This window comes from Triticum urartu, chromosome 3 (genome assembly GCF_003073215.2).
Source record: "Triticum urartu cultivar G1812 chromosome 3, Tu2.1, whole genome shotgun sequence".
In the NCBI taxonomy this organism is placed as follows: Eukaryota; Viridiplantae; Streptophyta; class Magnoliopsida; order Poales; family Poaceae; genus Triticum; species Triticum urartu.
Window position 1 is genome coordinate 626,349,363 of NC_053024.1, and position 26,445 is coordinate 626,375,807.

General features: G+C 47.7%; 2 protein-coding genes across 3 annotated transcripts; one reads left to right on the forward strand and one right to left on the reverse strand.

Moving 5' to 3' along the window:
* Positions 1–17,266: 17,266 nt before the first annotated feature.
* LOC125545437 lies at positions 17,267–20,428 on the forward strand. Of its 2 annotated transcripts, XM_048709371.1 has the most exons (3): positions 17,270–17,795; positions 18,883–19,010; positions 19,853–20,428. In XM_048709371.1, the coding sequence occupies exons 1-3, from the start codon at positions 17,415–17,417 to the stop codon at positions 19,998–20,000; spliced, it is 657 nt and encodes a 218-aa protein (XP_048565328.1). In that variant the 5' UTR covers positions 17,270–17,414; the 3' UTR covers positions 20,001–20,428. The 2 variants fall into 2 exon arrangements, with proteins under 2 accessions (XP_048565329.1, XP_048565328.1); XM_048709372.1 differs by lacking the exon at positions 18,883–19,010 and having other exon boundaries at positions 17,267–17,795.
* Positions 20,429–21,384: 956 nt separating this feature from the next.
* Positions 21,385–26,091, reverse strand: LOC125545436 (ubiquitin-like domain-containing CTD phosphatase). The gene is made up of 6 exons (XM_048709370.1): positions 25,669–26,091; positions 23,045–23,189; positions 22,351–22,465; positions 22,210–22,273; positions 21,953–22,118; positions 21,385–21,862 (listed from the first exon to the last, which is right to left on the reverse strand). The coding sequence occupies exons 1-6, from the start codon at positions 25,992–25,994 to the stop codon at positions 21,617–21,619; spliced, it is 1,062 nt and encodes a 353-aa protein (XP_048565327.1). The 5' UTR covers positions 25,995–26,091; the 3' UTR covers positions 21,385–21,616.
* Between the last annotated feature and the right edge of the window lie 354 nt (positions 26,092–26,445).

Sequence of the window (26,445 nt, forward strand, 5' to 3'; positions counted from 1 at the left end):
CAATAACTCACATATATTCATGAAAACATAATAGGTTCAGATCTCAAATCGTGGCACTCGGGCCCTAGTGACAAGCATTAAACATAGCGAAGTCATAGCAACATCAATCTCAGAACATAGTGGATACTAGGGATAAAACCCTAACAAAACTAACTTGATTACATGATAAATCTCATCCAACCCATCACCGTCCAGCAAGCCTACGATGGAATTACTCACGCACGGCGGTGAGCATCATGAAATTGGTGATGGAGGAAGGTTGATGATGACGATGGCGACGGATTCCCCTCTCCGGAGCCCCGAACGGACTCTAGATCAGCCCTCCCGGGAGAGTTTAGGGCTTTGCGGCGGCTCCGTATCTTAAAATGCGATGAATCCTTCTCTCTTATTCTTTTCTCCCCGAAAGTGAATATATGGAGTCAAGATGGACGTCGGTGGAGCATTAGGGGGCCCACGAGGCACGGAGGCGTGCCCAGGGGGTAGGCGCGCCCTCCACCCTCGTGGACAGGGTGTGGGCCCCCTGACATGGATTCTTCCACCAGTATTTTTTATATATTCCAAAAATAATCTCCGTTGATTTTCAGGTCATTCCGAGAACTTTTATTTCTGCACAAAAATAACACCATAGCAATTCTGCTGAAAACAGCATCAGTACGGGTTAGTTCCATTCAAATCATGCAAGTTAGAGTCCAAAACAAGGGCAAAAGTGTTTGGAAAAGTAGATACGACATAGACGTATCAAGTGCCCAGTGATCTCACTGATGAGTACATCCATATGAGTGAGTCTACATGCCTAGACTCCATGTACAAGTTCTGCAAGGTTGTGTTGTTGTGTTTGGCCCTGAGTCTTTGAGAGAGCCGACCCCTCAAGATACAACCCGCTTGTTGGCGATGAATGCCGATAGGGGCTTCCCAGGGATGCTTGGCAGCATAGACTGCATGCACTAGGAGTGGATGAACTGCTCCTGTACTTGGCAAGGGCAGTATAAGGGCCATGTCAGGACTTGCATTGTCATACTTGAGGCCGTGGCCTCACAAGATCTATGGATCTGACACACTTTCTTCGGCATGGTCGGATCACACAATGATATCAACATGCTTCAACGCTCGTTGGTATTTGCAAGGCTTGCCGAAGGCAACAGCCCGCCGGTGAATATTACTATCAACGACCACAACTACAACAAAGGATACTACCTAGGTGACAGTATCTATCCTCAGTGGACCACTATTGTGAAGACAATCCCCAACCCTGTCGGGAAGAAGAGAAAAAGATTTGCCCAAGAGCAAGAGAGTGCTAGGAAGGACGTCGAGTGTGCCTTTGGTGTTTTGCAATCTCGATGTTGTATCGTTGGGTATCCTGCTAGGACTTGAAGCATCAAGAAGCTGTGGGAGGTGATGACTGCTTGTGTGATCATGCACAATATGATTGTAGAAGATGAGCGCCCGGAATGTATCTACGATCAAGGGTTCCAATTTCAGTGTGAGAATGTTGTGTATGAGCATGAAGGAGTGGCAACATTTGAACAATTTCATCATGAAATGCGTGATTGGGAACTCACATGCAGCTGCAAAATGATTTGGTTGAGCATATGTGGGCTCATGTTGACAATCAATAGATGTATCTTTTTTCACATGTATTTGAGACAATTTAATTTTTATTCGGCTTGTAAAACTATGCTTAATTTATTTGGTTGTGAAACTATGCTATTTTTTATATGTTTGCTTGTGAAATAATGCAAAATATGTGCATATTTGTTGAAAAAGGGTGGTCAGCCGGTCACGCCGGCAAATATGGGTCGGTGCTATGGGTGCATTGCCGACCCAAATGATAAATAGGGCGGATGCCGAGCGGGGGACCAACCCAAACGGACAAAATCGCCGTCTGTTTGGGTCACCCGGTTGGAGTTGCTCTGTAGTTAGATTGACTTAATAAGAATTCAGGTTCAAAACAAATGTTGATGAGAGTTTGCGGACAAAAATTAAACCCAGACACCTAAACAAGAAAATAAATAAAAATTAAACCCAGCTGCAAAGATAAGGGCATGTACAATGATGGTATGTTAGAAGTGCCACGTAGGATAAATAATGAGGTGGAGGGGAGAAAACTCATAAGAAAAAAGGCTTGTCTTTTCTTATTTAAGAGAAGACAAAAGATGATCTCTGAGCACAATATGTCTTACCACGTTTTTCGGAATGGCTAATTATTGAAGATAAGGTAAAAGATGATTCATTGTAGACATTTTTTTTGTTATCTCTAAATTAAATGCAAGACTTAAGATAAAACTAGGAAAAAGTCTAAAACAAACCTTGAATTTGTAGGTGAAAGCTAAATCAAACCCTCAACTATCAATCCCTGAAATTAGCACACCAAACTCTCTAACCCCAATCTACTTTAAACCTTGAGAGGACTTACCTGGTATTTGCTGAATTAGGCCGGCCCATTAGCGCGGTCGCTCGCGCGTGTGCACTGCTCTGGTTTTTCTTTGTTTCTCATTTCTTTTTTCCTTTTTGTTTTCTTTTTTCTTTTTACACATGTCTAATTTTTCTTCATACCCAACGTACATTTTTAATGCACACATACAATATTTTTCATAAACTTTTGATATTTTCAAATATATTGTGTACAATTTTAAAGTATATGCTTTCAAAACTTTTTTGAATACATGGTAATATTTTCCAAATACATGTTTTACATTTTCTTAATGACAATAAAGAATTTATAAAACTACACGGACAATCTTTTGCATGGTTCAACATTTTAAAATTTGTATACACTTTTTTCAAACATATGCCACATATATTTTGTTAAGGGTATAACACATTTTTTTTACAACATACCAACATTTTTTTACATTGTACACACATTTTTTTAAATGTCACAAACAAATTTTTTGAAACTCGTGAACATTCATGAAATGTTACTTTTTTTAATGTAGGAAACATTTTTTTTGAATCACACAAATATTATTATACATTGTATAAACATTTCCTTGTTTGAATTGGTCCATGCCTTTTTTAAAAAGTTGTGATATTTTTAAGATGTCACAAAATATTTTCTTACACATTTGTTCAGATTTCAAAATTTGTTCCTATTTTTAAAATTTTCAAAAAAGTATTCACACTTTAAAATTATGTTCAGGTTTCTGAAAATGTTTACTCCCTCCGTCCGGAATTACTTGTCACATAAATGAATAGAAATTGATGTATATATAATTAAAATACGTCTAGATACATCCATTTTTTGGACAAGCATTTTCGAACGGAGGAAGTATGTTTCAAAAGTGTTCGCACTTCCAAATTTTGTTCATGTTTCAGGAAAAAAAATCACCTCATGTCTGGTGGGCCGGCTCAGTTGAGTCCTTAGCCAAGTTCAGGGTTTGATTTAGCTTTTGTCTACAATTTCAAGATTTGTTTTAGACTTTTTCTATAAAACTATTTTATCAACCGGTTGTACATGCGCTAAAGAAGCAGACATGGCCGCCGTCGGCGGGGCCGTCGATGGTACGTACGCAGACGAAGGGCCACACATCGCAGGGCACAAAGCCTCGGGGATCGGCACTGGTCACTGGAGTAGTCAGGAAGCGAAATACCCGGGCAGCATTTAACTCCGCTGTTCAGATTGCCCCTCTGCATCCGCAGCGGCCACGGATCCTGTGGCCTCCTCCTCCAACGCTCGTGTCGGGTGGGGTGAGACGCACAGAGCCGGTCGTACATGCAATGCAACAAGGGCCCGGCCGGCTGGGGCGATGGTCCCTGCCGCCGTGGTGCCGTGTGGCGAGAGCCTCGCATCGGGACGGACGGACGCGCCGCGCGGTGCAAGGGCTCGGTTGGCATGGTACGCCGCGCGCGGACAAAATTACTGTTCTGACCTAAAAGGCTAACAAAATTCCTATTTGATCTCGTTTAAAAAAAATCGATTTTGACCTCTTTGGGTGACGCCAACATTCCTGGCGTCTGGGTTGCGAACTAGACGCCAGGAACCCTGGCGTCTGGCCCTTGGCCCGCATTGCCCGCCTGCCCGTTAACCTGCTAACGTGGCAAAGGGGCTAGACGCCAAGGACCCTGGCGTCTGGCCCAGGTAAGTGGATAACCCCACGGGAAAGTGTGTGGGACTCACCCCACACACTTTCCCCAATCCACAACCCGAGCTTGAAGAACACTTGGAGCTCCCACACTCTCTCCCACTCCTCAAGCTCCCCCTCAAATCCTCTCCAGAAGGTGCATCCCTTAGGTGGATCTTTCCATCACTTTGTTGCTCTTGGTAATCTCCCCCAAATCATCCAATTATTTTTTTGTTAAATCTTGTTATTTTGGTTGCATTTTATACATGTTGGTGGAACCCTAGTTTTTGTTTTCTCCCTTATGTTAGTGTGAATGGCTTGGTTAACTTTGATAATATAGTGATATGCATGGTGTGTAGTAGGAATATATGCTTGTTGAGTAGAAAGATTGGGGGTTAGAGTTAGTTAGTGATTAGGGTTAACTTTGCTTAGTGTGTGTTAATTAGTGATACTTTTGTGGACATCACCAATAATTTAGTGTTGATATGATTTGGATATAATGAGATGTATTTGGATAAACACCAATTCTCATTGAAGTCTTAAATGCATTCATGTTATTTTTAGATGGAGAGACTTGTTAATGTTCATTACATGGACAAGGAGGCATTCTTGAGTAACAATGCCGACACGGGTGAGGAACCATTGGTTTTTGGTACAAGCCCTAGCTATGAGGATGTTGTTGCAAAAGTGAGACAAGTCTTAAAGTGGATGGACACCAATGTTGATGTTAAATTAATAGGAAGGTATGATGTTGGAGTTGGAGCCAAATCTTGCTTGAAAAGTATGCCTATCACCTCGGATTTGCATTGAGATGTATACAAGGAAAAAGTTTCCCAATCGAAAGACAAGTCACTTGAATTGTTTGCCACCAAGGTTGAATCTCCTCGGTTTACCTTTGATTTGAACCGGCATGTCTCTTCCCCAATGGATGACATGAGCGAGAGGACAATGGTGCCACTTGTTGAGCATAGGGTTGTGGTTGATGCCCCCAATGCTTATAGCCAACCACGTCCCCGTGTACCATCTATTAAAGCAAATGAGGTTGAGTTGTATGCCCCCAATGCTTCTAGCCAACCACCAACTAGCCAAGCAAATGAAGTTGAGGTGATTGCTAGTGACGAAGTAATTCAAGAGGATGAAGATGCTTATGATGACGACGAAGAGCAAGAGGAAGGGTTTCATGGTAATGATGTTGGTGACTTGGATGCGTACATAGCGCAAAAGGACATGAATCGTGACTTTCCTTTTAGGCGTCAATATGCGCATGACTCGGATGACGAGGGTCCAGTTGAACAGTTGGACGAGGATGGATTCACAAAGGAGGAAAACCAAATCCACTTTGAGCTGACGGGCTTAGAAAAAAGAACTCACTTGTTTAAAGATCTCAGCCTTGCCCATAAAGCTGTTGTTGACGGTGGAATGAGAATGACGGCGATTGAGCCAACACCATGCCCGGATCCAGGAGAACCAAGGGTGGAGAATGAGGACGAGAATGCTTATTTGAAGAAAGGAGTGAAGTTTCTGAGCTTGCCTATGCTGAAGTTTTGGTTGGCTGACTATGCCATTCGGAACCATAGGCCAATTTATGTGGAGCACTCCGACATGAAGTTGCGTTACACCGTGAAGTGTGAGCATGAAGGATGCCCATGGAAGGTTCGTGCAAGAAAGCTTAAAGAAACCGAAGAATGGGTGTTAACAAGTTGTGTTGCCACTCATAGGTGCAAACCGCCATCTAAACGACTTCGAACAACACACCGTCAACTCACATCTGAGTATCTCGGATACAAATGGAAGAAAGACATAGGCTTTGATCCCATTGTGAAAGTGAGGTTTCTAATGCGGACGGTGAAAAAACAATTTGGTTATGAAGTCAAGTATGGGAAGGCATGGAAGGCAAAGGCAAATGCTATTAGGATATTGTATGGTGGTTATGAAGAAGCATACAACCAGCTCCCAAGGTTGTTGGCCGCGATTGCACATATGAACCCGGGCATGTTTCATGTGGTCGAGGATCACGAGGGAGTGTTCCACCGTGCCTTCTGGAGTTATGGACAATGTGTGGATGCGTTTCAGCATTGTTGTCCGGTCTTGTCTATAGATGGCACGTTCTTGACCGGTAGATACAAGGGCACACTAATGGTAGCAATGGCGCACTCATCAAATGACAACGTGTTGCCCTGTGCATTTGCTTTGGTGCCTTCCGAGCACCAAGACAACTGGGAGTGGTTCATGGGTCATGTTAGGCACAACGTGATTGGGGCTAGGGAGGTATGCATCATATCGGACCGGCACCATGGCATACTCAAGGCAATGGACATTGTTATTCCAGGATTTTCAAAGCTTCACCACAGATGGTGCATGAGGCATTTCGTGGCCAACTTTTACCAGGCATGTAAGAGCAAGGAGCTCAGCAAAGACCTTAGCCATGTATGTGTGGCCTTCACCACCCAAGGTTTCGATGCTCGATACAACAAACTCTTTGCAGCGGTGAACGAAGGGGAAAAGATTTCTTAACTAGGAATTTAAGCGAGAAGCACAAGTGGGCACGCGCTCATGACGATGGTGGTAGGCGATATGGCGACATGACGAGCAATCTGGTAGAATGTTTCAACAATGTGCTGAAGGGTGCTCGTGCATTACCGGTGACTGCAATAGTGGAGTACACATTCTTCAAGCTTAATGAGTACTTTCAGAGGCATTCTGAAGAGACTGCAAAATGGATAGGTGAAAAAAAGGATTATCCGGAAAAGGTTGATGAATGGTTGCAGTTACAAGCAAGCAAGTCTTCACGACAACAAGTTATCATATTCGACAGAACTAAAATGATCTATCAAATTGATGAGCCAGGTGGCACAACACGAGACAGTAGACAATATGGTGGTGCTGCATTTGAGGTGCGTCTGAAGACTCGGTGGTGCCAGTGCGAGAGGCCTAGTAAGTATCATTGGCCATGCTCGCATTTGATAACAGCGGCGAAGGCAAGAAACATACATGTTTGTGATGGAAAAACCGTGCGGATGCAAGAGTTCCATGTGGAAGCTACTAGGTTGACATGGGCGCCAAGATTTCAGCCTTTCTTGGACCAATCACAGTGGCCTGAGTACCATGGCCCTCATATTAGGCCAGACCCTCTTCTGAAGGTGGAGACCAAGGGTAGAAGGAGAACTAAGAGGTTCAGGGGTGATATGGATGACCTGGCCGGATACACTGGCATGAAACAATTTGGTAGCGGTCATTTCATGGAGGCTCCTGACACTATCAACTGTGGGGTGTGCGGTGAAGGGGGACACAATGAGCGGACATGCAAGAATAGGAAAACCAAAAAAAGAAAAACAAGTCGTGGAGGTGGCACCGATGGTGAACGAGGTGGAAGAGGTGACGGTGGTGGTGGTCGAGGAAGCACAAGTGCTAGTGGTGGTGGTCGAGCAGGCACAAGTGCTAGAGGTGGTGGTCGAGCAAGCACAAGTGCTAGAGGTGGTGGTCGAGCAAGCACAAGTACTAGAGGTGGTGGTGGTCGAAGAGGAAGCACAAGTGCTAGAGGTGGTGGTGGTCGGAGAGGAAGCACAAATGCTAGAGGTGGTGGTGGTCGGAGAGGAAGCACAAGTGCTAGAGGTGGTGGTGGTCGGAGAGGAATGGTTGATAATGGATCGGCCTTCGGTTATTTGCTTAATCCAGATGGTTGATCTAATAATAATGGTATACTATTTGTTCATAAAATTCCTAGCATTTATTGATTTACTGTATTTACACATGTATCTTTTTGTGTCTTGTGCTAACAATTGTTCTTTTTGTAGGCATGGCTTCATCCGGTTCCAGGACGAGGCCGGTGAGCGCGGACCAAGAGGACATACCGAAGACGTGGATGGAGGCCACGTTGGACAAGGAGAAGGAGAAGGATGTGCCCACACCACCATGTTGGTGTGGTGATGTTTGCAAGTTGAAGGTGTCCACGAACCGCAAGAAGTCATGGACAAAAGGTAGAAGGTTTTTCGTGTGTCCCAACTATGCACATGATCGTCGAAAGCCAACTAACGCATATGACATACCACCGGTATGTTGGGTGTACATACAAAAAACCTCATCAAGTTTGAACTCATATTACTAACAAAAACATGACTTTTATGTAGTCGCCTCCTCCACTTTGCAAGTACTTCACTTGGATAAATCACGAGGTACCAAAAGATGCCAAGAGGACCAACATCGAGATTACTTACGGAGGCAGCGCCTGTTCGAGGAGTCCTTTGCACGGGGATTGGAGCATGAGCGTCGTGAGAAGGAGAAGAACAAGCGCAAGAAGTGTGAGCAAGAGAGGGCACGCAAAGAGAAGGAGGCTCGTCAAGAAGAGGGGGCAAGAAAACTTGCAAGGGCTCGCGATGCACGAGAGAAGGACGAGGCACGTGACAAGAAGGGAAAGTGGCCCCGTACTACTCAGTAGAAAAATGGAAAGGCACCGGCGTCGATGATGGAATATCGAGACTTTGTTTAATGTATGAACTTGTCATTCGAGACCGTGTGTGATCATGAACTACTTATGTCATTTGAGACATCATGTGTGAACTTGTTATTCGAGACCTATTTAAAATTATGTGCAAACTATGCTTTGTTCTTATTTTTGTTTGATTTCCAATGTTTAAAAATGTGTGCAACCTATTTGAAATTATGTACAAACTATCCAGAGAGCATTTTGCCCATCCGAAAAGCGACAAAAACATGACCAGAGAGCATTTTGCCTATCCAGAGAGCCAGACGCCAGGAACTCTGGCGTCTGGCTCCATATCCAGACCAGACAAGACCAGACGCCAAGGTCCCTCGCGTCTAGCTCGTTTTGGTCACGCAGGAGACTAGACAGCTGTCTGATCATCCAGAAAGCCAGACGCCAAGGACCAGACGCCAAGGTTCCTGGCGTCTGGGTCCATATCCAGACCAGACGCCAGGGTGCCCGGCGTCTGGCTTGTTTTGGTCGCGCAGGAGACCAGACACCTGTCTGATCATCCAGAGAGCCAGACGCCAGGCACCCTGGCGTATGGGTCCATATCCAGACCAGACGCCAAGGTCCCTAGCGTCTGACTCGTTTTGGTCGCGCAGGAGACCAGACACTTGTCTGATCTGTCTGATGCCCGATCCAGAGAGCCAGACGCCAGGCACCCTGGCGTCTGGGTATCCAGACCCAGACGCCAAAGTCCCTGGCGTCTAGCTCCCTATCCAGAGAGCAAGTTTCGTCTCATCCAGTACCCTAACCCCCTCAAATCTTTCACGAATCGGTCCGGTTTCACCGTTGGATCTTCAGTATTTCGAAACTATAAGGTAAATCAACTCCACCCCCATCTTTTGGTTGGTTTAATGCATCATAGTTTTGTGTAAACCCTAGTTTGTTTTCCTCGTGGTTTAATGTATCATAGGTTAGGTACTAAGAGATTTGTGTGTTGTAGATGGCTAAGGGTACTCAGTGGGTGCTTAGCCCTGTTGTTCATGTCCTAGGCTTGTCTCCATGTGTTGTGCAAGTTAGTGAAGTGGACCTCACTTTCGATTGGTTGAAGACTAAATTCATGTTGAAGCAAGGGTTGAAGGAAGAGAATTTTGTGTACTATGTCAGCAGGAAGCAGTCAGATGGCCCCGGCCAAAGAAAATTGGTTGACATAACTGATGATGACAAGATTCAAGAAATGCTGCAAGAATGGGGATGGAAAAGGGTTGTTGACTTGCATTGCTACAGGAAACCGAGTTATATGTGATGTTCATGTCGTTTCAATTATCGTGGACCATCGTGGTTATGAACTACTTATGTCATTCGAGACTTTGTATGTGATGAACTTCTCATTCAAGACTATTTGTGTAATTTAAGATTATGTGATAACTATGTTTGTCATTTGCTATTATGTGAACACTAATGTTTATCATTTGCTATTATGTGAACACTGATGTTTGTCATTTGCTATTATGTCATACTATAGGTGTTTGATAGAACAAAATATCTATGTGAACACTAATGATTGTCATTCGATACCACAGGTGTTCGATAGAAAAAACTACTACACCAGGGCCAGACGCCATGGACCCTGGCGTCTGGCTGCCCTGTTTCTGCTGTCCCATGCCTCTGCTTTTGCTTCCAGTCGACCACCAGACGCCAGGGACCTTGGCGTCTGGTCCCCTGACTTCAAACCAGACGCCAGGGATCGTGGCGTCTGGTCCCCTGACTTCAAACTAGACGCCAGGGATCGTGGCGTTTGGTCCCCTGACTTCATACCAGATGCCAAGGACCCTGGCGTCTGGGACCCTGTACATTATTTTGTACTTATTTCACACAAGAAGATAGCACATATATAATAATATGACAGGTTCATAAAACACAGAAGATAGCACATTTCATAGAATTTTCACCACGACAAATTCTTGCATACAAACGACAACAAGTTCACAGATTTTTCATCACGACAAATTCATGCATACATAAGACACCAAGTGCATACATAAGACACCAAATTCAAGACAACCTTAAAAGTTTTTACCACAACATCAAGTTCATGCATACAAACGCCACCTAGTTCATACACTTCCAAACAATAAGCTCACTTCCTCCTTCCTCTCTTCACGAGTGCTGCAAGTGTAGGCTCCTCCTCTTCGCTAGCCTCCTCCCCCTCTTCGTTGTATGCCTCCTCCTCCGCCTCAATGTTGGCCTTATATCTTTGCATTCCTGTTGGGATAAGCTGATGAGGATACTCCGGACTATGGAATTGTGTGTTCCATGTCTTCTTTCTACCTTTCTTGCCTGGTGTCTTAGCTATGGATTTTCCTTTCCTAGAGCAAGCATTGCCTTGTGTCGGTTGTGTAACCTGTGATGGTTGTGGAGCATCAACATCATACTCATGATCCTCTTGATGTGTTGCATCATACTCATGCTCCTCATCTTGTGTTGTCTCCTCTTGATGTGATGGCTCCTCTTCATGGACCTCCTCCTCCATGTCCTCATCGTTCTGGATATAACGCCGTCTATTAGCTCTCGCGCGGGTACCAGGTACATACACGTCACTAGATTGAGCACCATGGCAAGAAAGCATTGCTTCCATCTTATGGAACCGCTTCTTGAACTTCTGCAACAACACAAAATATGCTATGATATGAGATACAAATAAATAATCCGCGAAAAGAAACTTTTATAATGTGATTGGTCACACCTCCATCGTGCTCCTAAGAGTCCTCTCAGATAATACACCACCAGGTGGATGACTCAGTGCAACATTGGTATCGTTGACGCACAGAAGCAACGATCTGCTCTGCAATTCATGAACACACCAAACTTATGTATTTGAAAGAAGACAACATGATGCATGCAAGTTTGTTAGAATAGGTCAAACAGACTACCATTTCATCATGCATCGGTGCATAGTCAACGTGAGCCCCTCTGGTGTCTCTCACAGACGTTTTGAAGGTATGATAACCTTCTGCAGTCTCCGGGTCTTCAGACACCAACTCCGACCACTCCTCGTGAGTCCAACCAGGCTTTAGCTTTAACCGGTAACGATCCGCATACCACACTTGATACTTCTGATATGCTGACTGATTGTGAGGTCTATTCTCTGATTGCACTAACGTGTCTCTTTGATTCCAAATTTCTATCCACGCACGGTGTTTGTTTGCCCAATCCGATATATCCTGATTGTTCCTTCGATCGAACCTACAAATGATGCACGGGACAAAGCATTAGCAAACATAGACTTATTCAATGCTCTACTACGTACTCAAGGCATGCTTGCTCACCGATGCAGAGATAGCATTTCCTCGTTGCTCTCCTCAATTGGAATACCTTGTCTTCTTCCAAATTGTCTTGCCACACGGTCTACAAAGTGCCACTCGACTGCGAAGAAGCATATCATTGGGCACCTCGCCCGCCAAAGATGGCTATCACACGTGCACATCTCATTAAGATCATAGTCACGATCTTCCATATAAGGCAACCAATGTACCTGCAAAACAAAGAGATACATTGTTAGATACAAGTTTCACTCTTGACTAAATTTGGTCTCATCGAACTTCTCTATACCTGCTCAGCAGTCAAGGTGTCCAGCTCGTTCATATAGCACTTGTATCGCACATGCGAGCTTCCTGTGTACACTGTCACTTGTTCCTAATAGTAAGCAAGCGTAGGGCGCCGATATGGATCATCATCATGCAGCCCGTCTGGATTACCCCGTGGGTTTGCCATGTTGGGGTCCTTGATATCGGGCCGTCCAACCGGGATCCAATCCCACATCCACACGGATAGGCTCCAAACAAACCCAGCCAATGAGGATGTATCTCCCTTCCTGCGACACGCCAAGTCAAGCTGCAATCAAACAAACATGTTAGATATGGAGGTGCATGACAAATGCAAGTTAAATGGTTGCAAATATCTCTTACCTGACGATACAAATATGCTAGTGCGTCCGAACCCCGGCTATACTGGGTATCCCAGTTATTGAGTAGCTCCAGGAACATCCAGAGGGCCGAGTTCCCGGTTGCATCTGAGAAGACTACCTTGGTTAGCACATACCAAAGATAGGCCCGCGCGTACTGCTGCACAACCACGTCATTAGCACCCTGAGGACACGGATTGGTATTTCCTCTAACCGCTTTTAGCCAAGAATGCCTCACTCTCGCGGTATCGGCCTTGCCTTCCTCAGGGGCGTCGGGCTGAACACCAATTAAAATGCCAGTCCGTTCTCGCCAATTAACGGCACTGACACGACCGGTAATAGCTTGTCCGTTGATAGGAAGGCCGCTTATCATAGCCATGTCCTCAAGGGTCATCGTCATCTCCCCAAATGAAAGGTGGAACGAGTAGGTCTCCGGCCTCCAACGATCCACAAGTGCGGTCAGCGCCGCGTGGTTCACCGGCGGAGCGCGTCGCTTAAACTGCATCACGAATGGGAGAAGACCCAATCTCCGAATGTAAGGCTCGTACCGCGGGTCGTAAGTAAAGTCATCAGCCGAATGTCCCCTCATGCGCATAGCAACTACAAGCTGCAAATAAAGTGATGTTTTAATCAATACAAGAACACAAATGAGAAACAACGAAAAATGATAATCTTGCTTCTTACATGTCCGTTCTCAATGGCACGAGCACGATGCTCCTTATCCCACTCATCGATTAATCCGCCATACCAAGGTCCATCATCATCCGCCATCCTACCAAACAAATCACAACATGAACTACAATTATAAACGGTAGAATTTGCTTCTCCAAGTTATGCAAAATTTCTTCATATGCAATCTATATATGCAAAATTTCTTCAAATTTGCTTCTCTTAAATCATGTAACACATAATCATCAAATTTCATCATCTCTTTTGCAAAAAATATTATGCCATCTATATATTCAACTATATTGTCATACCACTTCACACATATAATATTTTTTTCTAAATATATTTGCTTGCCCAATATATTCTTCTCAGATTCAAACAAATATTATGACATCTATATATTCAACATATAGCTAATTTACTAGCACATGCATACATCATCTATAATTCAAAAAAATTCACAAACTAAGTCTATCGGTGGACAAATACAAACATCTACCAACTACACTATCTACATAATCATCTACCAACTACAAACATATTCTAGAACAAAGAATATATCTACTCATGTAACATCCCCTATTGTGAAATAATGCATCCACAAAGAGAGGGGAAAACCAAAACAAATTGGAGGAAAAGGGGGAGAATACCTCGAGGATGCGTGGGGGCCTCAGATCCACAAATTTGGGTGGAGGATGGAGTAGATCAAGGGGGGCTTTGGTGTGAGGGAGAAGAGGGGCGAGAGAGAAAGAACTCTCTCTTCTTGCTTCGGTCGCCGCCAGGGAGAGGTTGGGGATGAGTGGGATGGGCCCGTGGGGTTATCCACCTACCAGGGCCAGACGCCAGGGTCCTTGGCGTCTGGCCCCTTTGCCACGTCAGCAGGTCAACGGGCAGGTAGACAGTGCGGGGCAGGGGCCAGACGCCAGGGATGTTGGCGTCACCCAAAGAGATCAAAATCGAAAAAAAAATTAAACAAGGTCAAATAGAGATTTTGTTAACCTTTTATGTCAAAACAGTAATTTTGTCCCGCCGCGCGCACGCATGCACGGGCGCGCGAGAGGAGACGCAGGCTTTTGTTTTGTCCGTGCTCTGGGACGTGACGTGCTGATGTGATCAATCATCCATCCACCGGCTCCTCCCTTGTCGCGTACTGAATCACGGTGTGGTACGCCACACTACACTAATTGCGTACGAGTACTTAATCGTAAGCCTAGCTAGCTACAAAATCCCGGTAGGCGTGTAAAATACACTATATCCAGCGCAGACCACGATGGATTGCGTAAGCCCTGCGCCCTGCAGCGCGGAACCAGATAGTTAGCCCCAGGTGATTACTCTTGTGAGAGCAGCAATGTACTGCGGTGGTTAGGCGAACTCCACCGCATGATCCATTTTTACCTCAAATCGTCCGTTTGTGTTCGTTTGAAGTAAAACGGACAAACCGAACGACCCAACGCATGGGAGCATATGGACGTTTTGTCCGGTCCGTGTCCGCTTTTGCCTCATTTCCAGACCAAAGTTGCTTTCGGTTTGAGGCCAAAGCGGACGTCTTCGCGTCCTCGTCGTCCGTCTGTGTCCGCTCTCGACCCCACCTGTCATACTCTCCTTTTCTGCAGCAGGTGAGGGAGGATGAAGGAGAGGCAGCAGCGAGGCGGGGCGGGGCGAGGCGAGGCAGGGGGGGCCACCGGGCGAGCAGGCGCGCACACGGGCGGAGCGGCGAGCGGGCGGCCATGGCGCGCGGGGGCGGGCGCGCGGGCGCGGCTACGGGCGGCCTGGGTGGGCGCGGGGCGCGGGCGCGGGGCCGCCATGGCGCGCGGGCGCGGCACGCGGCGTGCGCGGGCGCGGGGCGCGGGCACAGGGCCGCCATGGCGCGCGGGGGCGGGCGCGCGGCGCGGCACGCGACGTGTGCGGGCGCGGGGCGCGGCTACGGACGGCCCGGCGGGGGCGCAGGGCCGCTATGGCGCGGGCGGCGGGGCGCGGCTGCGGACGGCCATGGCGCAGGCGCGCGGCGTGCGCGGGCACGGGGCGCGGCCGCGTGGCGGCGGGCGGCGAGCGCGAGCGCGGGCGGCCTGGCGCGGGCGCGCGGGCACGAAGCGCAGCCGCATGCGCCATGGCGCGGGCGTGGGGCGCGGTGGCACGGGCGACGGCGAGTTTGGGCGGACGAGGCGCGCGCGCGGGCGCGGCGGGAGCGAGGGCACAAGGACAGTGCGCGTCGGGCGCGACAGCGGGCATGCGACGCGACGGGAGCAAGGGCGTGCATGAGCAGAAGCGGTCGTAGCGGCGAGTCTGCTGTACCTGCTACGTGTTCGAATAAATGACGAGGACGGACAGCTGGTGAAATGGAGTAAAAATGGGGTAGCAGCGCTACGTGCAGCGAGTTTGTCCGACCTCTGTCCGGCATTTTCTCTCCTATTTCTACCCCATATGAATAAAATCCGGACAAAATGAGGTGAGTTTTAGGGTCGTGCTTTGGAGTTGGCCTTAGCACACTGGGGGCGTACTACCTGCTGATTTAATTTGCTGCTTAAATGGCGTCCTGACTCCTGACAGGCAGCGCGTATCAGGTTTGATGATGGCTGGTGTGGCGACGGGCTGACGGCCTGCACCCTCACTGGCCGGTCTTAATTTGAAGCTTCACTGCGTGCTGCGGTACGTAGTACGTATACACTTTTCTCTTGACCTTTTTCGCACATGAAAAGCTTTTTTTCAGAGCTGATCAAATGAGGATCAACGTACGCCGTATCCTGCGTGCGTGACTAGACGTTTGAGAGCTGGCAGCTCTACTGCTTTGCCATATATACGCGCGGCGCCCAGTTTGTCTGTCCAGCCGGGACGGTCAGTCTCAGTCGCGACACATCACGTAGCAAATTTTACACACGAAGCAGCAGATCAATTAATACCATGCACGCACGCACACACGTGGCCCGTTTCCCGTTTCCGTGTCCGTGTCATGAGATTAACCCAGCACACATCACACAGCAGCAGCAGCAGTGAGCCAGTGATACACATGCTTAGCGCAGCAGCACGCACGCAACTCTGCAAAGCAATAGATGAGCACGCACGTACCGTGGCGCGCATGCATGCATGCACGCGCTGCGTTGCGTTTGCCGTCCGCGATGCCTGCCCAGCACCACCCCACGCCCTGCGCCAGTTTCCTCGTGCAGATCATGGAAGCATCGACCACGTCTCCCTCCGGCCCTAGCCAGCTCTGCTCGGCCATGATGCCTCGGTGAAAACTTGGCAAGGCTGTTCCCCCCCGTCACAAGGGGGTGTTCGTATTGGTAGGGCTTAGCTAGGAGTGGGACTGTAGAAGCGGACGAGAGAACGAGAATCTGCCCCATGCATGCAGAGCATATGGACCATGCACATGTCCCGACCCAACACGTACTACGCTAGCTCCTCCATCGCCCGTGCATCCGTTCAACACCGCTCTCGAATGTCTGGTTGGAGCTGCGTGGTGTGCAACCGTGCATACGGCGAGAATTGTGTGAGGACTGTCAGAGGCTTGAGCGGGTGAGGCGTTGGCTCGTTGTTAGCTAGCTGGTCCTGGCATGCAAATCCGCGGGATTTGAGCTAGAGGATCAGCTAGAGCCGCGCTGAGAGTGAGGTCGAGAGATGTTTATTCCTAGCTTCACTGCCCGAGATTGCACACGCAAAGGGCTAGCCGGATAGCTAGGTGGGTTAGCACGTGAATAAGAAACAAGATCCACTGGTACTGGTAGCATATGGAAACCATTTGGAATTAATGGGTGCTACATGATAAGCGTATGTGGGGGTAGCGCCAAGAGCACCGTGCATTACGATTGATGCCGTATTGACCAATCCGTCCCGTTTTGGAGCTAACCATGTCGACGAAACCTGACATATTCTCTCCCGCGCACAGCCAGCCCCTGGCTGAGACCACGAAAATCATCCGTACCCATGTATGATGGTGCATACGCAAAGGCCAAAACGGACGAGAATGTGCAGCGATTCCCTTGTACAAGTATTATACTTGCACTCCATTATACTCTCTGCTTAAACACTTAAGCTCTATTTCTTCAGTTTTTTCTGTATGTGTGTGCAGTGCAAGTGGAGCGCGCCCGTGACCACCACCGGGCTAATCCACCCGCTCCATGATTCCTCTCTTTTAAGCGGCCTTGTCCTCTCCCCCGCCCATCCACCCCTATATCGCTCCGGCCGTGCCACTCTCTCCCCTTAACACCAGCTTACCATCACTCCACTCCTGCACAGTCCTCTGCACCAGACACAGCCAGCGCACGGCGAGCGCGCGCGCGGCCGGCATTGGCGCCGCAAGATGGCGAGCGGCTCCGGGGAGCACTTCCTGAGGCAGCTGAGCTCCAGCAACGGGCTGCAGGCCGCGCAGGACGGGTACGGCGGCGGGAGGAGGAGGGGCTCCAGGCGGTGGTCCAAGAAGCGGGCCGGGAGAGGGTACGGCGGCGGCGGGAAGGGGGAGGCGGCGTCGTCCTCGGCGGCCGCGGGGAGGAAGCGGGTGATGGTGGTGGTCGACGACAGCTCCGGGGCCAAGCACGCCATGATGTGGGCGCTCACCCACGTCGCCAACCGGGGGGACTTCCTCACCCTGCTCCACGTCCTGCCGCACTACGGCGCCGGAGCGGAGGAGGCGCCCTCCCTCGCCAACTCCCTCGGCACTCTCTGCAAGGCCTGCAGGCCTGAGGTATTATACGTGTGCCATTTCTCTGTCAAGTTACGAGCATTCTTCCTTTTTTTGGACGAAAATACTTGCATTTCCCCCCAAAAAAGGAGTGTATCCCGGCCTCTGCATCACGCAGCCAACAAAAGTAGTACATGCATGCCGTGTAACTATCTCACTATTTCGAGCTAGCTAATTGTGCTGCTTCTTTTTTGCTTCAAATCGCCATTTTGAGGAGCTTGTCTCTAGTCTCTACAGTCTAGCTTGGTTCGGGCTCCCCCTTTGGAAGCATGCGCCTGGAACCATGCCCAAGAGATTCTAGGAGTAGTTCACAAAAAGTTTGTGTTGTGTTTTACCACCAATAGAACATGTACTTCGGAGTTCATTTATTTATTGAAAAGGAGTTCCTCTGTACTTCCTGTTTCCTGTAGTAGTTCATAGAAATTAGACCTAGAGAAAATGTCTTGATATTCTATATAGGAGGCCTCTCTATATAGTCATGCAAGCGTGCTTCATTATCTGAAATTGCAAGCATGTTAACTAGGCCTAGAGAAAATGTTCAAGTATAGTCTTGCCGCCAAGAGTCAATAGCGTGAAGTTTCGGTTTCCTGGTTAATCCCGCCATCCTGAAGTTCACATGGTGAGGGAGAGACACCTTCAGTACTTGGTTAAAAACGGTGAGTCTATCCATCTGGTTGGCCCCTGTATTTTATACAGATCAGATCAGAAACATACACACAAAAAAGGGAATCACCGCCCGCCCACTTTTCATGGCCGCCGGATGGATCTCGGCAGGCCCCAACCCAAAGGTCCCTCAGCCGGCACAAAGAACGGATTAGCAAGCAAACAAGCCAAGCCAGCGGGGGCTCGCCCCAACCCCAAGCAAAAACCCACCTAAACCGGCCGTAAACATGGGCATTACTGCGTACGAAACCCAAGCCTGCCGGCCGTGATCTGCTTTTATTTGGTTGCTTGAATCGAAAGTCAGAGCCTCAATGTGGCGCAGTACACGAGTAGTACTCTACTCCCCTGTCACCGTACGTTGCATGAACTGTTGGTTTGTCCTCATGCTCATGCCATGGAGACGGGTTTTGCGTGTGGATGTTGGTAGGTGGAGGTGGAGGCGCTGGTGATCCAAGGCCCCAAGCTGGGCACCATCCTCAGCCAGGTGAAGAAGCTGGAGGCCTCCGTGCTGGTGCTCAGCCAGACCAAGCCCTCTACCTTCTGCTGGCTAAGCTGGTAAGCATCTATATATCCTCACCACACATCAGACATCACTGTGTCTATCTACTGTCTACCTTTTCTTTTTAAGAATACTGTATCTATCTACCTTATCACTATTGTGTGCTTGTGTTAAAAATGTTAGGCTTAGGTCAACTGTGAGTAGATAGAAACCTACCGGCCGGGAGAATCTATCATGGTGTCAGTCTGTACAGTGCGGCGTGTGGTGCGGTTTTTAAAAGGTGGTAGTTCAGGGTCATTCATATCTGGATCCCGAATCCCAACAAAAAACTTCAGCTGCACTGCTACATCTGTATTCGTATTTACGTCTGTACGTACTGGTAGAGCTCATCCTTTCAGGAAAAGAACATGGTAAACCACCAGCAGATTCATCTTACCGACCAGTAGTGGATTTGCATTCGAGTGGGCGATCTTGTGCAAGCAAAGCCTTTTGTGATAATTGATTGATGAGCGGGTCCGGTCGAGTCACTACTCACAACCGACGGCTCCTGGGCAGGCTTGATCGGGCTCACACCCGTTGTTCAATGGCAGGGTCCATCCGTGCGTGTCTTTCCGGAAAACACCACCCGACTAGTGCAGATCCATGTGCCATCCATAAATCCCAGATGCTTTTCCTTGTCCCCCTTAGCTGCATCCCCCAACTAAGTAAAGCAAGCGTCCCATAACTGTTGCCAATCTTCATTCATGTCGACAAGATCACAGCAAAATGTAGTAAAGTAGCATCATGTGGAAACCGGGTCAGGTGGTTAACTTTTCATCTTGTCATCACTAGCTGCTTCTACTAGACCTTGTCTGAATGAAGAAATGGGAACGTGTGTGTGTGTGTGGTGTGGTTGCAGCTTGGCGCGAAGCAGCGGGGAGGAGGTGGTGGAGCAGTGCATCAACCAGGCCGAGTGCCTGACGCTGGCGGTGAGGAAGCAGAGCAAGGGCGTCGGCGGCTACCTCGTCAGCACCCGGTGGCAGAAGAACTTCTGGCTCCTCGCCTGACCTGCCCATCCGCCATGTCCACGACCATGTTTTTATAGAGTTTGCTGCTGAGTTTGTCTGTCTAGTTCGTTCCTGCGTGATCCTCTCATATTTTACTCCCGTATATCTGTCCCGTTCTGTGCTTTTTAACCCGTCGATCGAGTATAAAAAATAAAAAAAGATGTCCGTGCAGGCGTGCGGCATGCGGCCGTGTCGTGTGTCGCTGCGGTGGATCGTGCACGCTGCTGCCCCCATCGTGTTGTAAAATGTAAAGTCTGAAAGAGTCCTAGGATTTGACCCTCCTCCTACAGCCTTGCCGTCTTTTCAGTGTGTGTAATTTGTACTGCCAACCTTTTTCTTAATCTTTTCTGCTGCAAGATTGTAATCTGTACCTTGATGTACCATCATCGTGTTGTGTTGCACAAAAGACTGATGCTGTTGTTGAGTGATGCTTGCTTTGCTCGAGTATGTTGAGGTTTTCTTTGCTGCATGGTTTGCACCCAACAAAGTCACTGCGGTGGCAAGTGAAAATTGGAGGTCTAAAACGAACGAGTTTGGCATCGCGGTGACATCCAAAGAACAAGTGTCGGCCGGGGCCTGGTAAAGTGGTAATTCGCTCCAAGTTTAGGAGCAGGGGGCGCAGTGGCGCATCATTGTCTTGGCTAGGGCTAGGCATGGCCGTGGTCCACACGCGGCTGTTGTCTGCAGGGAATCCTTCACTGAAATCCCAGCACACCCGTGCCCTGATGATGGTCGTCGGCTGGGGAGCAACCGGGCAAGAACCCCGATTGCCACGTGAAGGCGCGGATGGCAATGAAAAACCCAACCGAAATCTAGGTAGCTGCAACGCTACATGTAAAATACAGGTAAAATAACCTCGGCTGAATCCACCCTTTGAAGAACCTCTGTTCAACCTTGCTTAAAAAAACAGCGTGATTCCTTCGTAAAAAATGAACATACGGCTGAGATAACTTAATCAAGATCCTGCGCAATGGGCGGGACAAGGAAACGAACACGGCGACAGCTAGCTAGCCAGGGACCATAATTTTTTAATTTTTTTTTGAATGTTGAGGCAGGGACCATAATAACTTGGCCTGGTTCCTACATACAGACGCCGTAGACTGGTAAGACTGCAGCACCATTATGATACTCGAAATGATACGTTGGCTGGGAGAGAGCCAGTCAGTCAGCCGGATGCTAGCTAGCCTCAGCAGTCATCAGTTCATCACCAGCACACTGGCAGTAGTAATAACTCAGCCCAGTCAAAATCCCCCATCGGAGGTCCAGGCCTGCTCATGATACCACTCTACCACCCTCCCTACCACCTGTTGCAGAACAGTTCGCGCCAATGCAAGCTAGAGGCCAGATACACTGATGGCGAACACAAATGGACCAAAAACCACAGTGAAAAGCTAATAATTCCACGTTGAAGCTGGCAAAGCGCAGAGCTGAAGGCTCGGAAACAAGCGTAACTCGCCAAAAAGTCGAACGCGGATTAAGCATGGGGTGTTCTCGCGGTGTGTTTCAAGTGGACATTAGGGTTTTCCTGCTCATTCTGGTGCGCTAGTCTGTGCAGTCGATGGCACTTGACAAAAAGTAGTAGGGTTTCTGCCTGCCGATCACTATACTGAAGAAAACTACCTGCGCCTGCGTCTCTTGCCGGTTTCGTCCATGAAGGACTCCCAGCCGTCGTGCTCCAGCTTGCTGAAATCTTCTAGCTCCGCAATGGAGAGCAGGTACTGCGTGAGCTTTCGCAGCTCCTGATCGCGGCCTCGGTTCTTACTGGCGTTCTTGAACGGTCTGATCACGAGGCCGTTCTGTGGGTTCATGACGAAGTTCCTCCTGAGGTCGTCAAACATGATCGTGTTCTTCTCGTTGTAGTGCTGCATATGGGGGAGCCGGGGGCAATGGTCAGATAACTAAGCTTGAAAATATCGCATTCATTGTGATGCACTCGAGCACAGAACACCAACCTCGGGGAACTTAGTCCAGATGACACCAAGAGGTTTGCAGTCGAAAACCTTCTTGTCAGGAGCATGCACAGTTATCATCGCCATGTGATCCAGAAGGGCGGTGATCTTGTAGTTGGGGTTGCTGAGAACTCCAAGTTGCTCCATCTTCAGTTGCACCCATTTCATACTGCATTCAAGGATCGACAGTGATCATTTATACCAATTTCACATTGCAATCATGACTGATGAATAGATAGTTTGCGGTAGCAAAAGCTTACTTTGTTGCTGACCATATCATGATATCATACTCTGCGTATGCAGCAGCGAGAAATTCATGGAGAACTGCAAAGGAATAATGGCATGAAACTTCAAGTCTGCTGACTGAAAAACACAGCTTTGTGGATCAAAAGTGCACTTACATGGACGCATGAGTTCCAAAGGATTCTCAGCTGGAGACCTATGGTCAAACAGAGTATAGTCAATGTCTAACACAAGCAATCTTTTTCCATCGCGGCATGGATTCAAGAGCTTGATCTACATGCATAGGCACAAAAAGATGTGTTAATCAGACCTGGAGAATCACTTTATACAAGGCAACCAAGGCAAATACAGGACACAAGCGCTTTGTCATCACACCTCAAATTCATCTTACAGTAAGTTTAGCAAGGCAGTAAGGCCCAACAACTTCCGTTTGTAATCATAACCAACAGTATGGACTCCTTTTAGTGGTTGCTTCTGTTGTTGTCTCAACAGTAGGTCACAACAAAGGAGATACACACCAGAGTTATGGTTAAAAGATCATTGCTCAAAGAACTTTGTGAATCTAGGTTCAAGTATAGAGATACAAGAAGGTCCATCATTGTACTGTTACACAAGAAGACTCGCAAAGCTTTGAGTACATGGTAAATCACATAGTAATGTCTAATGTCGAAGTGTTTAAATTACTCGAAGCTGGACCATGCAGAAAGTTGGACCAATTTCACACAGATTGAAGGGGGAGCAGGCACCAAGAAGCGCATCAGAATTAACACAAATAGGTACCAGTGCAGAACTACACAAACATGCATATGGAAGAAACATATAGCAAGAAAGAAAAATGCGAAGGAAATATACCTTATACTGGCTTGCACGACGTTTCACTTTTTGCTTGTAGAGAACATTATCCTTTATAGCAGTAACTTCATCTTTGAAAAATTCATAATCATCGAGCACCTCTGGATCATCTGGTCGGTCCACAAATATTTCGTCTTCAACAGTACTGAAATTCGGTGCAAGACAATACAACAGATCTATAAATTACTGTGAGGGACCAGTGTGCACCTTCCATACGGAAGGAAACTACATGAAACGGAGCATGTTGTTTGAGGTAGAATGCACCAAAAGAGTGATTTGAATTCAAGACCTTGATTTAAAAAAAATTATAATATACTTATGTTGAGTAAAGCTCAAGGGATAAATTAACATTAATGTTGGCTCTTTCTAGCCGGGCATAAGAATGTTATCCCGCAGGCTACAGCAGTCAGTGGCAGTGCTAGCAGTTGAATCTAGTGATGTCAAAAGCTCAAACAAGTACATGTATACAGTATTTGTGTACACATATACAGTACTCCCTCCTTTCCAAATTAAGTGTCGTGGTTTTAGTTCAACCACGACACTTATTTTGGAACGGAGGGAGTAATTTATAGCTAGGTTATGCAGGCTAATTTTTAATTTTTTTTGTGATGCCACTTGACATCAGAGTCTAGGAGTAGCTTCACCACTGACAGCAGTAATGCACACTCCACGCCCATGGCTCTTTCTTTCTATTCGGGCATAAGATTGTTATCCTACAGGCTACAGCAGTAATCCACACTCCACGCCCAAATTGTATCATCTCACTGTAAATAAAAGTAGTCCTGAACTCATGATCTATCTATGTGAACAGAATCAATTACCTCACTTCTGTAAGTATTCCACTAGTATCTTTACGAACTTTTAACTGTTGATTTATGCAGCTTAATACGATTCACCGAACAACAACCCATTATCAAAATTATTGGCAAATATGGGTAAAAATATGATGGGTAGCTAACACCATAAAACAGAATATGAAGTATCTAACAAAACTGAACTTTGTTATTTGAAGTTACTACTGAAATGTGTCCAGAAAAAAATGCTTAGACACAAGGGCAAATTATGGACCCAGAAAATCACCATCCAAACAGACTAGTTTTGAATATGAAGTATAGCCACCTCATGGCATGAATATGAAGTACCTCCACCTCAGAAGGTGCAGCCCCATCACCTTCTGAGGTGGCGGTCGGCCGGCAAACTGACTTCCTCATCTTCGGATCCTGATCTGGCGGCTACGGGATTGCTCGGAGTTAGGCCAGGCGAAATGCATGCTCAGCTTACCAATGCTGGCAGCGGCAACACTCGTGCGTGTCGTTTCCCTTCTTGGAGGTGCTGCCATGGCCTTTATCCATGCCCCTCTTCGAGCTTTGGGGGAAACCCTAGGTCCAATTCTTTGGATCGGATGGCGGCGGCGGCACGACGTCGTTCCCCTTCTTGAAGGCGCTATCTTGCTCGCTCGTAGCGTCCCCGGTGTTGGATTTGGAGATGTTCGATGTCTCGCTGATTAGGCATGTCTCTCTAGTTTTAGGCTTGGTGGGTTTAGTTGTGTCCTTTTCCCTGTTTGGGCTGAGCACCCCTTTCCTCTCTGCTCCGGGTTCCATGCTCATGCCTCCTTGCGTTCATGCCATGTGTTGTATCCTCTATTGTACTCATTCTCCTTTCTTCTATCGATGAAAAGATACGCAAGCTTTGTGTATTCGCGGAAAAAAAACAGACTAGATTTGCTCTAACTTCATTTCAAATTTCAGTTACCATCTCCATACTATGTAGACTGAATGCCACATTATCGATCTTCATAAGTAAAAGACAACAACCACCAAATGGTATCATCATAAGTCAAAAACAAATAAAAAATGGTAACCATTGAAGAATAACTAACTGTTCTGATCCAAAAGTGAAAAAATGGCTGAACAAAGTTCATGATGCAACCACCAGTTACAGTTATTCAACAGGCAAACAATTTACTTACTTCAGATATTTCACTGGTGGTGGTGCCCTTAACATACTCCACTCTAAATGGGACACCATCGCAGCACACACAAGTATTATTAAAACTACAGCCCATAACTAATAATGTTTGAGCAGGTAATCTTATCCTTCTCAGCTGAAAATCGCATACTCTAATATCTATCAGCGCCAGTTGATGCGGCGGTTCGGCTGTCACCACCCACATTATTCCCCAATCCATTCGTCTAACGCTAAACTGTCAAACAGACAAGTACTTCCTGTTTTCCTTACACGGCCACACCGAAATACCGAATGCCCAAATCCACCATCAAATACGCCAATTCCACAGTTCCAGAACATATATCATACAAAGCAACTGTTCTAATCACCAACACACAACACAGACAGAAGAGATCAAACAAGCTAGGGTTTAGCGATTGGTTCACAGAGCATTCCAAATCCAGCCGCTCGCATTGCGAAACCGTGGCATCTGCGCTCGATCCCCACCAAGCTCGCATCTCCCACCGATTTCACCAACCGAAACCTAGCGTTTCCGCGGGGCGATACAAAATAATCATCCAATTCCATGCGGATGCACTGATTTTCGCAGGCACGCATCCGAACCAAGCAACTATAGAGTTAAGAGCCACGAGGAGGGCAGGGGGGATCGCGCGTACCCGATCATGGTCAGCTTGCCGTTGGGCTTGAAGGGGAGGGAGGAGAGGAGGACGGACTCGTCGTTGAGTATGAGCTTGGGGTAGAGAAGCTTCTGGCGTTTGGGCAGCACGTCGGTGAACTCGCAGATGCGCCGCTTCAGCTCCAACAGCGTGTCGTCCCCCATCGCCCGCACCGTGTACTCCTTCCCGCTCCACTTCACGACCAGCGTAATCTCCTCCGGCGGCGCCTCCTCCGCCATGAGGGAGATCGCCTCCGGATCCAGCGCCGGCGCAGGGGGCGGGGCCGAGGCCGGGGTCGCCGCCGAGGAAGAGGACGCCTCCGACATGGGCTTGGTGGTGTGTGCGGTGCGTGGGTCTGAACCTTGAACAGTCGGAAGTTTTGGGGAGAAGGAGATGGGGGATGGAGTTACAGGTGTGCGTAGCCTGGGTGGATAGGCGTAACCGGCACTTCGAAGGCGGACGCGGAAATGGTTTGAGTCCAGACCGTATTCGGTACACCGTAGATTTTGCATTACTCCCGTCCCAAAATTCTCGTCTTAAATTCGTCTAGATACGAATGTATCTAATACTAAAATGTGACTTGATATATCCGTATTTAGACAAATCTAAGACAAGAATTTTGGAAAGGAGTACTATTTTTCTGCGAAATTTGAACACAGTAAAAAAAAACTGTGAAATGTGAATACGTTATAGCAATGAGAACGATGCGTCCCCGCGTCGCTCCTTCTTGCAGACATGGACGAATCCCTATCTTGCCGCCACAGTTAGCATCTTTTC